The sequence below is a fragment of the Ambystoma mexicanum genome, chromosome 3q (assembly GCF_040938575.1).
Source record: "Ambystoma mexicanum isolate Mex_15411 chromosome 3q, UKY_AmexF1_1, whole genome shotgun sequence".
NCBI lineage: Eukaryota > Metazoa > Chordata > Amphibia > Caudata > Ambystomatidae > Ambystoma > Ambystoma mexicanum.
Window position 1 is genome coordinate 309877757 of NC_090926.1, and position 14113 is coordinate 309891869.

At 49.1% G+C, this 14113-nt stretch overlaps 1 protein-coding gene across 1 annotated transcript in view; it reads left to right on the forward strand.

Annotated features, from left to right (window-relative positions):
- The window catches only part of DDX23 (DEAD-box helicase 23), a 607483-nt gene that overhangs the window by 67900 nt on the left and 525470 nt on the right, over positions 1 to 14113 (forward strand). The window contains exon 4 of the mRNA XM_069653852.1: positions 12584 to 12659. Coding sequence (XP_069509953.1) covers positions 12584 to 12659 — 76 coding nt within the window. The remainder of the gene's footprint in view (positions 1 to 12583; positions 12660 to 14113) is intronic.

Sequence of the window (14113 nt, forward strand, 5' to 3'; positions counted from 1 at the left end):
TCTGTTGGACACAATTGGCAAACTATTTGCTTCATTTTTACAAAAAAAACTGTAGGCATGGGCCACACAAGCAGGGATTGGTGATTGTCGGCAAACATGCTTTACTAAAGGTGGAGGGACTGAAGTAAACCTATTAATATTAAACCTTCTAAAATTAGCCTCGCTAGAAGGACGGAAACCTCTATTCTTAGCATTTGTGGAGATGCGGCAAGCCTTTGATAAAATAAATCAATCTCCTGTGGCAAAAACTAATACAATGGAAATGTCCTTTACATATATTGGATCCGATAAGAGCGCTACACGAAGAAACATCGGTTTGTATCCGAATTAATCAGAACAGAGATTTGACAGATTCAATTCCAATGTCAAAAGGAGTCAAACAAGGATGCCCGTTGGCTGCATTGCTATTCAAATTATTCATCTCTGATCTACCTATTGAGTTAAAAGATGCAAGGTGTTTTCCGCCAAGAATAAACGGCCAAGAGCTAAACTGCATTCTATATGCAGATGACATAGTCTTGGCTGACCAGACAGCAATGGTTCTAAAGCGGCGGCCGAACAAATTAAATATATATCTCACAAAGAATATGCTTGAAATTAATACAACTAAAACCAAAATAATAAAGATGATGAACACGACGGGGCGGAAAACCAAGCATTTTAAATGGCATATTGTAAAAGAGGAAATTGAAACTACAACGTCGATATGTTACCTCCGAGTCATCTACAGTACTTCAATTCAAGAATGGCTTTGGTACCAAGACCTGAGAAACAGAATGTTAACATACGCCTTACAAGGGCTGAAACTACATAACGAATACGGAAAATTTTCTGTTCGACCATTACTAACATTCTACCTAAACAAAGTAAAACCTGCAATAACATTTGGGTCTGAATGTGCATGGAATCTTGACTTTAAAGTATGGGACTTATTAGAAGGGTTGTTTTGGCGTAAAGCCTTACGATTGCCTCGATACGTCTCGATGACGATTCTGCGACATGAATTGGGTATCAACTCTACTTCACAATCTGGAAAGCATGTGCATTGCTACACAAAATAAGAGAACATCCTGGTGAACCAGCATATAAAATATTTAAATCGGAAATACCTGTTTCATCCTCATGCATTCTAAAGGACTGTGCCCATAAAGTCGATCACATTATGGTGTCCGCCGACATTGACATCGATTCCCTGCAATATCATCCGCAATTGGTGAAAAAACGTCTCCAACGGTGGGGGTGGATCCTGAACAGTGAAAAGAGCACTCCTTAAATGTGCTCTCCCGTCAGAACTTGTATTGAACAGATTAAATGTACAACCGAAATATCTTGTTCAATGTCCATCCCGCCACCATTGAGGCCAATTTTTGCGACTGCGGTTAAATGCGCTACAAACAAATTGAATGAGATGGCTGAGAAAAAACCCGGATCTAAAAAATGACACATTGCAAAAAAGACAAGGAATCGCTTTACCACGTGATTATAAATTGCGACGCAATTTCAATTCAAAGGACCTTTTATTTGGGCTTTTGTTTTCCAATAAACAGAAATAGTGAGGCATGGTGGTCGCGTGTGACATCAGGTCACAACATGAAAATAACCTGTGCGATAATTGACTTTCTAGATGTAATTCTGAAAGATTTATAGAAGACTCAAATGTAAGTCCTTGATCAAGAAGTAATTTGACTTTGAAAACTTTATCTGTAGACGAATGTGATCACATGGAGACTCTGTGATAAAAGTTTGTCCAAACTAAAGATCACAATAAATAAAAAAATTAAAAAAAAAATATACTTTGGTCTTGGCAATTGCGCCTGGCCTGACATATTCCGAACCACTGCATCTTGGTGAAAAATTGTTGCATACAGCGTCAAATTAACCTCTTGGTTTCCAAAATGTCTTAGTTCTCAGTCATTACTAGCTACATAATGGATTGATGTCGTTGAGGGGTATCAATGCTAATGACTTTAGCATCTCGCTCACACTGGGCACACAGTCCAAAAGAGAAACCTTCTGGATCTGCAAATTTATGTTGCTGGTAATGAACTGAGAACCAGGACATTTAGCAAAGCAACAGAGGTTAATTAGTCGATGTACGCATCAAGTTGTCACCATGATGCAGTGGTTCGGAATATACTTGTGGGGGAATCTGTCTGTTCAACATCACTGGAGCGTGAGCTTGCTTCACTCTCCCCCCCCCCCCCCCCCCCCCCCCCGGCCAGCTGGTCTGCGCGCCTGGATGCCGTGCTTACATCTTTGACCCACCCCAAGGCAGGAGCGCCTTTGTATCCCTGCTGATGGCGCTTTTCATTTAAAATTGAAAATGCTGTTTAAAAAAAATATATATATTTTTCTCCTGCCAAGTGTGTGGAAAGTGTGGGCTTTACCACCACACCGCCTGCCATCATCTAAGCTATGGCAGTGTTTCATATGCAGCCGCATTTGCAGTGAATTTCCCGCTCCCTTTGTGCCTTTTGCCAACCTTGCAGCCTTTCCAAGATGGCTGCCGCAGTTTCATCGATGTGAGGGCTGCCTGGAGTGCCCTCTGACTCCCCTCTCTGTGCTCATACTTTGTGCATTTTACTGGGAACCGGCAGGCTTAAGCCGGCCCCCTCACTTCAAAGGCCCACTTCCTAAGGCCCTTGTCTGCTCGCTGTCTTCTGCCGGTACGTTGCGAGGACGTCCTTTAGCCCCTCACGACGCATCATGTCGCTCCCACACTGTACACTGGAGCCTGAATTACTGTGGCATTTTCAAATCTACCACCATGGGTTAGTCTCCTTCTACTCGTGACTCTCCTACCCCTCTGACTTTCTCTCCCTCTCATATGATCTCCCACTATCAAAGCCTGGACTGCGCCTTGACTTGCACCTTCTGCTACCGTTTGAATTTAGCTACGTTTTCTGCTCTATTCTCATTGGAATTATTATTTTTTTAAAAAGTTTTATTTATAAACATCACTCCAAACATTGCAAACATTGAGGACTATCATACCACTGTTTTACGACACATTATACCTTAAGCATTACGGCCCCCTCCCCCGTCCCACCCCTTCAACTCGAGCCCCTTCTTCTATGTCATTATCCTGCCTCATTTCAGGCGTTTCTACTTCCATTATTGTACTTGTATCATTATCCGTATGGTCCACCTGGGGGTATCCCGCCAAAGAAGCCACCAGTTGTCTCCATGCTATTAGGGCCCCCCCCTCCCCCTCCTGTTGACTGCTACATACCAGGCTGCCGTTTCTGCTTCCGCCCACTTCATGAGGTCCGCTCACCATAGTTCGATTCTAGGCCGTTGGACTGCTTTTCAGCACATTGCAATTCTCTGTTTAGCCAGGATGTAGGCCAGGTCCTTCAGCTTACTAATGTGCTTCAGGTTGCATGGTCTGGCAAAGCCCCCCCAGCATGCATGCCCAAGCTGACTCCACCTCCAGCATAATCCCTTTTCCCGCTAGGCGTGTCTTTACCTCTGTCCAAAACCTTCCTACCTCTGGGCAAGCCCAAAACATGTGTAACATCCCAGCGTTTTCCTCCCCACACCGAGGGCATTTCCGAACCCCTGAACCTGTAAACCTGGCGATTCTACCAGGGGTCAAATATGCTCTATGGGTGACGTACAGCTGTATCTGCTGGAGCCTCGCGTTTTGGGACACCTTCTTATGGTACTTTTGGGTTCTAACACATTGCCCCTCCTACATGGGTTCTCCCACCTCCTCTTCCCAATCTCGCCACAATTGCAGCAGCTCCTTTCCTACCCTTGGCCCCAGCAGCTCATACAAGCGAGAGATCTCATGCCCACCCTCCAAGATATCATACATTGTTTCTATGATTGCGTCGGGTTGTTCCGCCAGCACCGCCTCAGGCCACCTTTGTTGCACCCGTTTGATGATTCTGGAGTAAATGATGTATTGACCTCTATGTACCCCGGTGTCCTCCACTAGCCTCTGGAAATCCACTGCCACCACATCTAGCCATATGTCGCCAAGGGTGGCCAGGCCCATTGGTTCCCAGTATCTGCGGACCCCTTTCATCATTTGGGAGTCCTCTCCGCACAGCACCACTAGCGGTACTTGCAGGGAGAACGGTACTGAGTTTCCTTTCCAATTTGCCATGCTCTGCGCTACATTTCCCAGCCAAGCACCAACAGGTTCGCCATTCTTAATACCTTAGGTCTAGGTAACCACACTATTTCCCAGAGAAAGAAGGGAGCAGGGTCCTTCCACAACAGCCTGGCTTCTGCCGTTTCCTATTCAGACAGCCACCTGGCTACGTATTGCAGCTGTCCTGCCAAGTAGTATAGCTCAAAGTTCGTCGCACAAGTTTTGCAGTTTCCAAAGGGCCACCCTGTTTCTAGAATTGTGCCATATGAACCCCCTGCACAGGCTGTGGAGTTTAACAAAAAAGCGTTAAGGGATCACATATGGGATGTTTGCAAAAAATGTAACAGTCTAGGCAGGACCACAATCTTAATCAGAGCAGCTCTACCCATCATGGCCAGGGGCAATCTGGACCAAAATCCCATACTATTCTTAATGTCCTCAACCGCCCTTTCCGTATTGCGTTTATGTTCTTCTCCTGCAGTGTGGTATATGTCAATACTCAAGTATCGGAACGTCTCGGTTTACCAGGGTTTCAGCAAGACCGGTAGGCTTCCCGGCGGGGTATGTATATACCTTCCCAGGGAAAACATGCTAGATTTCTTAGGATTTACAGCTATGCCCGAGGGGATGGCATATCGTTCCATCACCTCCAGGACATATTGTAGGTTTTCCTCTGGGAAGCGCAGGTATGACAGTATGTCATCGGCACACAATGATCTGAGATGCGAACCTCCCGCTGTATGGATCCCTATTTCACAGTATTGTTGTCTGAGTCAGACTGCCAGTCGCAAGGATATACAGCATGGGCGACCAGGGGCACCCCTGTCTAGTGCCCCTGCTGAGTTGCCATTTGTCTTAGATTATAGCTCCCGTTTTGACCCTTGCCATTGGGGAACTGTATAACATTTTGACCCACCTCATGTACCCCGGCCATATCCCATATTCTCTCAGGGCCGCCAGCAACCATGGCCATCTCACTGAGTCAAAGGCCTTAATGGCATCCAACGAGACAATTACCAGTTCGCCGGGGTCTCTTTCTATTTGGTCGATGATATGGTGGAGTCTCCTATGATTGTCTGTTATATTCCGGCCAGGGACATAACCTGTCTGGTCGGGGTGTATTAGTTTACTGATTTGCCAGCACAGCTGTGAGGATTTAACTTCTTGATTAAGCATAGATAAGGGCCTGTGTGACCCGCAGTCTGTGCTTGGCTTACCTGGTTTTAGGAGCGGGATGATCACTGCTTCCCGTAGGGACTCCGGCAATCTGCCGGTCTCAAACGCCTCATTAAGCATGTCCAGCAGTGGGGCAATCAGCTCTTGTTTATATGCCTTGTAGAATTCACTGGGGAGTCCATCTGACCCTGGGGCTTTACATGTGGGCAGGTGCTGAATCACTGTTGTCAGTTCTTCTGGTGTAATTGGGGCATCCAGGTCTGCCCGCTCCTGATAGTCTAGTTCCGGCAAGCCTATATCCTCTAACGTTTCCTGGATCTCCTGGTCCATTTCGTCCCCAGCATCTCCATAAAGATTTTTATAGTACCTAAGGAACTCTTCATTTACCCCCTCCTGGGTGTCCTTGCTCTGGTTAGCTTGCATAATCTGTCCCAGTGATCACTGCTAGCTTGTTGTAGCTGCCCCATCCTTATCCCATCCTCTAGCGAAGTGCCCCTCATCTGTATTAAGTCCTCCAGCTCCCTCTCCGTTTCTTGCAACTCCCTTTAGATATGGCATTGCCCCGCACCACAACTTTGAATGCCTCACACAAGGTTCCCATGGATTGGACACTCCCGGTGTTGATATCAAAGTACTCAGTAATCGCCTCCCTCAGGTCCTCCCGGAATACCGAATCCTGCAAGGCCTCTGCTCTGAGCTTCCATGTCGGGATCCGTGCTCTAGGGGGCTGGTGTCGCCACTCCAGAACCAAGGGAGAATGATCCGAGAGCACCCTCGCCTTATAATCCGCACCCGTCACTTCACCCACCAGCTCAGCAGTGGCAAAGACATAATCCAGCCTCGTATACAGGTTATGTGGGGCCGCGTAGTGCGAGTACTGTCTACCCGCTGGGTGTAGCAGTCTCCAGACATCCTCATGTCCAAAGCCTTCTAACAAGGCCTGTAACGCCTTAGCGGCCGGAGTGGGCTTATCTGATCTGCCATCTGATCTGTCCAATTTAGGATTTAATGTACAGTTGAAATCCCCACCCCATAGGATCGCAACGCTCACTAAGGGGCTAATTTTGCCATATAGAGTCCTGAAGTAAACCGCTGTATCTTGATTGGGGGCGTATAAGTTTATAATGCTCATTTCCCTGTTCTCCAGCATCCCCCGCACCATCACCATTCCACCTTCTGGGTCTGCTGTGGACTGAATCAACTGAAACGGTACATGCAGTGCCGCCCATGTGATAACTCCCCTCGCGTAAGCCAAGTATGCAGCTCCCGTCGTGCACCCCCCACTTTTTCTTGACCACCTCCAGCTTCTCTCTTGTAAGGTGGGTCTCCTGTAACAGTGCTACATCAATCCTCATCCTTCTTGGACACATCATTACTTTATTACGCTTCCAGTAGCTGTTGAAGCCCCATTCGTTCCAGGTTAATACTCTCAGACTACCCAACACCATCTGTGGGGTGTCCCGCCTCCCCCTCAGTTTCCCTACCCGCCTGATTTGACACACAATTTGGCTCGTTCCCCTCCCATTGCTAACAAAAGTTCCCCAACTTCCCTTCCCTCCCTCCACCCTGCCCAACCCCAACAAATGCCCAGCTCCATCCCTGGATCTCAGGCCCCCACGCTTTTGGTTTGCTTCGGAGTACCGAAGACAGAAACCCGGCAGGGTGTCACCGGACTACCGGCAACCTAACTAAACTACTCGTTGTGGGGATATGATGGCTGGCTCCATAGGGCTCCCTCATGGTATCAAAATGTCTAGTGCTACTGGATCATATATATTTATGTAGCCTCAGTTATGTCCTTTAACATGCCATGTCCCATAACATGCCATGTCCCATACTATAATCAAGTCCCATAGTCTTAAGTTGTGCCACCCTAGGTGTCACCGCTCCACATTATTTATCTTCTCCCTCTCCAGTCTGGATGCCCGATTCTTGAGGGCAGCTCTGCGCGTCCAACCATCCCATGGCATCTTCCGGGGCCTCAAAGAACAAGGTTCTGCTTTTGTGGAACACCTTAAGTCTTGCCGGGTAGAGCAGCATGTACTTGTGACCTGTCTTGCGCAACCTTCTTTTCACAGCTCCAAAGTTTATAAGTCGGCGCTGTACCTGCAAGGTGTAATCCGGGTATGCAGTTATGATCGCCGATCCCCTTTGTATTGTTCCGCCCTTCCGGAAATGTTCAAGAATCTTCTCCCGGTAGTTTAGGATCTTGGCTATCACCGGTCTGGGGAGGGGGGGGGGGGCGGGGTCCTGGTGGCGGCTTCCTCATCAGGGTCCTATGCGCTTTTTCCACAGCAAACCCTTGTGTCCGCCCTCCCCCAGTTATCTCCTGCAATAGCATTGATTCAATGAACTCCGTGGAGTCGGGTCCCTCCGCTCCTTCCGGCAATCCAACAATCCGCATGTTGTTCCTTTGGGCATGTTGTTGCCTCCGCCTCCTCCGCCCTGCTTTCCAAGTTGCTCACTCGTTGTACAAAGACCTGAAGATCAGTTTTATGGGCTGTGCAGTCCACTGTGTTCGGAGCAACCTCTTTTTCCAGGTCACTCATGCGTTCTGACAATGACCTGACATCCTGCCGGAGGAGGTTCACCTCCTCTTGTACTGCCTCAACTTTGAGCTCAAGTGCCGCTTTCAGCTCATCCCTGGCCAGTCCTAATTTAGTTTCCCAGGCCACATTAAGGTCCGCGATTGCAGCGAGGATCTCCTGGTCTTTGCTCATAGTATCCGTGCTCCCCGTGGGGGGGGGAGGGGGTTCTCTTTGCTCTTGGCTCCCCCTGCGCCCGGCGATGTTCCAGCGTAGTCGTCAAGCATGGGTTGCTTGCCCTTTGTTCTTGGGAGTTTGCTCATCATCGTGGTGTGACCAGGCTGAGTGGGTTAACCCTGCAACTTGCGGCCCTCTATTCTGGCAAGGCAAGGCTGTCACTAGTGTCCAGGCCCCACACGGCTGTGGTAGGGGGGTATCTTCAAGCTACCCTCTATGTTCCCAGAGTGGGCCGTGTCTTCCCTCGTAGCTTGCAGGTCTGTTCACTCTGTTCTACACCAGGGTCTCGGCCTCAGTGATCTGGGTGCAACCCCCAGCGCTTGTAGAGCCCTCCGGGTTTATGTATAGGCTCAGCGTACGTACTCTGCGAGCCCCAGCGACTCACTGAGGTTTCCCACCCGGAGGGGGTGATTATTACCCACCAGGCACGCTACTCTGTGCCCCTATGTCTGTCTCTGGCCCAGGCCGGGGGATTCTCACGTCCCCTGCTTTTATAGCTGCTGCTTCTAGTCCAGGTATCAGGAGGGCCGCCACACCAGCTCCCTGCTTCCTCCAATGCTCACTTGTGTCCGTATGGACTAACTCCCCCCAGGGCTTGGCTGCAGGGCCCGTGTCCGTACTGCTGTATGTTGCCTAAATGGGGCCAGTGCCCGTCTGGGTCGTGCGGGCCCTGCGCACCACAGCCTGGGCACTCCGCCACTGGCGTGACTGTCCGATGTGTCCGTGGCGGTTCTCCCCCGCTGAGGGGTGATTTTGCCAGCTTTGGTCCCCTCACATTACAAGGCGAACTTTGGGTCAGATGCATGGGGCTCCAAGCCGGCCCTTACTTTTCCCTTTGGGATGCTTTCAGTGCTTCCGGGGCGGCTATGTAAGTTCAGGCCACCGCCGGGTCCTCTCTGCTTGGAGCGGCTGGTACCTCAACCACCTCGTGCCAGGGGCAGCCACGCTTTGCTGCTTCCAGCTTCAGGGTCACTATGGAGCGGGGATGAAAGCGCCCGCCTCCAGTCTCTGAGCTTGGTTCTCTGCTCTCACTCGCTTTCGCGGTTGTTGCAGAAGCCCTGATGCACTGGTGTCCGCCTCCGCCCCCCACCCCTGCAGTGGCTATTTCCTGTTGGCTGGGTCCTTTATTAACTTCGCAAAGCCGCCATTTGGGGGTCCCCGACCCAATGCGCTCAGGCTCAGCTATGTCCACAATATGATCCTTTCACTGGCCCAAGTAACAGGCAGCAGGACCACAGGCTTCTGCACTCCAGGGAGCGGCGGGCCGACACAGTTTCTGCGCTTTTCAGAGCGCTCCGAGATTCCGGCGGGCAGGGGTTCTATTTGTCATCCGCCCATCTTCGTTCTGAACGGGCCACTTCCCCCCGCTCCTCAAGACCGCCTGCGCGAACCGGATCCTCTGCTAGATCTCCTCCGCCAAGCACGCCCGCATTCACACTCGCTCCGGGGACGGCGGTGTTACGTTACAGCTCGGGGGTCCGTGCAGCGGGCCCCCCCTTGGCCCCCGGGCCCCACACAGGGGTTCTTCAGCGAGCCGAGCAGGAACCGCCGTGCTCTGCTATCCGCATCTGGCCGCTCTCCCTCAGCTTCCACCGTCTGCTCCCCACAAGCCGACGCTCCCGCTAGACTCTCTTGGCCGCCATTTTAGGGTCCCAGGCCCAGGATATGTGGGCACAGCGATGTCCGCCAGGCCGTCTCCTACTGTAGCCCCGGCTCCAAGCTCGTAGGGCACCCGTGCGCAACCTTCATAAACAGGCGCACACATTTTCAGGATTTTTGATCAGGATCGTATTCCGGATTGCAGGAGCTCCTCCAGAGCTCGACTCCTCACATGGCACTCGTAGCCACGCCCCCATTCTCATTTGAATTTAGTTGTGTTTCAACTGCTTCTGCCAATTTAAATTGTGCTTGTACCATGTGGTTGTACTGTGTGTTTTTGCCTTGAACTTGATTGACCCAGTGACTGCATTGTGCTACTCTTCCTGATCCCTCCCCTCTCTCTACTTCAGCCATGGCACTCTGTTTCTCATATCTTCTCTAACTGTTTCTCCATCAACTATCCTTCCCTTCTGACTAAGTCTGGCAGGAACAAGTTCATAAAGGATGTCTTGGTCTCTAACCCTGGTCTCCCTATCGCTGACACTTATACCAGCTCTTCCTCCAGACAGACCCTCGCTGACCTCCTCTTTGTCGTTCCCTCGCCAAATCTATGGACTCTTCATATGGTCTCTGTGCTCTCGCCTTTCTCTTCTTCTCCCATTAATGGTGGCACCCGCTGGGAGGCCCTTCTTGCCCCCTTCCACTCCTCTAAGGTCATCATTAATGTCTATCGGAATGGCACTGAAGGAGGTCCAAGGCCCTCAGGCCAACCTCCTCCTCTTCAGTCTCATCCCCTGATGTCCCCACTGCCCCTTCTTTGGCTTCCTTGCCTCCCCCCTTTGCTTGCCTCTCCCTGGGCCACTCTTCCCTCTCCTCTGTTCCTCCCCATCTCCTTCTATACCTCCGCAGGGCATACCTCTGATCTGTACCCCTCCCTGGAAGTCCTTCAAGGATGGCAACCTTCTCCATATTGCCACTCTCGCTCTGCCGTCAAATACTCTTCTGACACCTGCCACCTCATGGAAGAACTTGACCTCGATGTCGAGACATGGTTCACGGCCAGCTCTGTCACAAGCTCTGACACTCTCCTCCTTGATGGCTACAAGATCCTCTCCACACCCAGATCCACCCGGTCTGGAGGGGGTGAAGCCCTGATCTTCTCGGAGTGGATTCCTGTCTCTATCATTCCTACGCAGACCTACTCCTCTTTCGAAATGCCTTGTCTGCAGACTTTCTTTCTCTCCTGGCCACACTCTTACCATGGCTACTTGTATCGGCCACCTGGTCAGATCACCTCTTTCCTCACTGAGTGGGCAGACCTCTCCTCCTCCTCCTCCTCCTCCTCCTCTTCCTCCTCCTTCCTGGCCTCAACCACTCAACTCCTCCTTCTTGGTGACCTCAATATCCATCTGGATGCTCCATGTTCCTCCTCTGTACTCTTTCGTGACCTCTGTGATTCTCGCTTTCTATTCTGCCCTCCGGCCCGACCATCAGAAACTGACTCCTGTGCCTGAGGATGATTGAGGAACCTTGTAGTGCTGACTACAACCAGCCTCAGCTTCTTCATCTTTCAGATCCTCTGTCTAGGACCCTCGACCCTGAAGATGCCAAATCTTCAATAGTCGTGCTTCTCGAGGTTATTGGGTCCCCCGTGTAACGGTATGTCATTACTGGAACCTTGGGTGCTAACCAAACAATGTGCACAGTGACTGCTTGTGGAAAACACAAAATCGCCTACTCCATAACTGCTTCTAGGATCCAGGATATTATTCCATTGAGTCTCCAGTGCTGCTGGCAAGCCCTTTCTTCATCTATATCTACATCTGGGGATCTCTTCTTCACCAAAGCTCTTCTGTTGCTTTAGCTCCACCGTAATTCCAGAAAGTGTCCCTTTGCACATTTTCATAAAAGGTTGAAAAATAATAAAAAATATTAAAAATTAAAATAAATCTGCAAAAGACTGTCAGAATCCGCAACACTGAATACTTTACCTGTTAGTGTTGCATGTTTGTTTTATGACATTTACTTTCCTGTGGGTGTAATGTTTAATCTCTTGCCTTTTTCTATATAAAATATATATTTTTTATCAAAATGTACTTGGTGGATATTCTATTATTTTGTATTTGTGAAAAGTGTGTGCTTTACTTGTTCACCACCCCACTCACCTTCCAAGAGTTAAGACTGTGCTGCTCTGCTACAATGCCACTTGGAGAGCCTTGTAAAACTTGAAAGAATCCTTGGTACCTAAATAAGGGGGTCTTTTGTGATGCTTATTGAGATGTCACTGCATAGGATGTGGAATACTTAGGTGGAATTGTATGACATGAAGTGCACTCTACATTCTTCGTACATCAGTTGGATTTGTTAACCAGAAGGGAGAGTGTGCTATGCTGAGGGTTCTTGTATCTATCTGAAATAAAAGATGTATAAATCTTACCAAAGAGATGGTCTTCATCTACTCATCAGGGACATACCTATAGACACTGAACTCTGGGCTTAAATAAAATTGCCAAACTGCCCCACCCGCACATGATGCACCTTCACAGCTGAATCTCAACTTTGATAGCTTCTTTTACCTCCAACCCGTCTCTTATTGGTGGACTTTGTCACATTGAATAACCTTGAGCTCACACAAAAGCCTTTGTTGCCACCTAATGCCACCCGTGCTGATTCTGCCTACAGTTTGACTGCTGCTTTTTACCTGTAATTCTGAGTTTTCATTTTGGGTTTGTCGCTTTGACTGACACAGGGATTTTTGTAACTTAGTAACTTAGTACCCAATTGGAAAAAACTGCAGTCTTGAATCCTGACCAGTCTCCTGAACCTTTAGTTACTTCTGCGGAAGTCACTACCCTTTAAGAGGCCAACACATTTGACATTTGTGCTCTTACTCTTCATGGAAATGTATATTCATGCTTTTTACCTGTTATTCTCCATCTCTCAGAAGCACATCTCCTGGCCGTGGAAAAGATTCAAAGGTGAAAAAGGAAGAGAAGGATGCAGCTGAGAAGAAGGCCAAGGTGAGTAAGACTGAGAAGGCTATGTTTTCTTCATGATGACGCAGTCTTTGACCAAATGTCTAGTGAAACAAACAACTAGCCAACTTCTGGCTGATGCTTACCATCCAGGGATTTACAGGGAATATCTGACCCTGGTCTCTGTGCACCTAATACCATTGGCTTCAAATAAATCTGCCCATGTACCACATTATCAGTAAAACCCTGGCAGCAGTAATCTGTCCATGCTTGTTTTCTCCTGAGTGGCGGTACTGCATCTGTCATCCAGCTGTGGAAGGTGGGAGTGTGGGGTTGAGGTGTCCTTACCTAGCAGGCACCCTTCTCTGCTAGCGGGAGCTCCCTTCTACAAGAGCCTGTTGATACTCGCTCAACTTGCTGCCACTGGCTAGATTTTTCATATAGGCCACATTTTATTAACCTGCTCCATTTGCTGTGGGCAGGGCTCCGCTTCCACCTCTAGCTGTAGGTCTCAACTATCACAGATGCATATAGAAGTCAGGTGTGGGGGCGAATGGGGTCTAAGTGCAATGGTGCACATCTAGAACAGATGCGGACAATAAGTGAGGAGGATGGCTTCAGTATGTGGTGCTTGAACACACTGGGGTTCTGAAAAATGCACAGGGGGTGTGTGCACACCCAAGAATAAGAGCCGACTGCATCCTTTAAGGGAAGAGGGGTCAAGGTCTTGGAGACGTCAAAGATAAACACAGTCACTCAGAATGTTCATCCTTTGGGTAAGCACAAAGGGTTGTTACTCCAGCATTGCCATTTAGCATGCTGAGCTGAAGGTAGCAGCACATTGTAAGTTGATGTTCTAGCTGGTGCGCCCTGGCAAAATATTGGCAGTTGGTGGAGCATGCTTCCTGCCTTCTCCTATTTGCACAATCATGAACACTTACGGCAGCAGCCCAGAGGCTTCAGCTCAACAACCACTCTACTCCATACCCACTGCCAGGAGTGGTAGAGGCAGCAATAGATTCAATCCAATCCCAGCAGCATTCACTTTTAGGTTTAGGGCCAGGAAGACACCAAAAATACCCTGTGCCCACAAGCTCCATGGCACCGAAACTGTCCAACACCCAACAAACATTGGTCTTTGAGGACCGGAGGCTCCCAGACATGGGCCCCTCCCATACCACCAAAAACATCATGGGAAGGTGAAGTCTGTCTACTCTACCAGCATTCTGGATTTTGGGACAGTGGCTTATGCCCACATTTTCTTCCACATCTAAACAAAAGAGGATGAAGCAGCAGCTGTAAGTAGAAGCTTGCAGCACTGTTTTCCATGTGGTACATGCTCTGCACATGTGATGTTTAAATTGCTCTTGTATGCATGGTGTGTGAAAGGTGCTTATGCTGATGCAGTACATGCTATACCTGGTTTTTCTTTGAAGAAAGACAGCATGTCATGCTACCTGCAATGAAAATTCTGTGTGTGTGAGGGAGGGAAGGAAGCA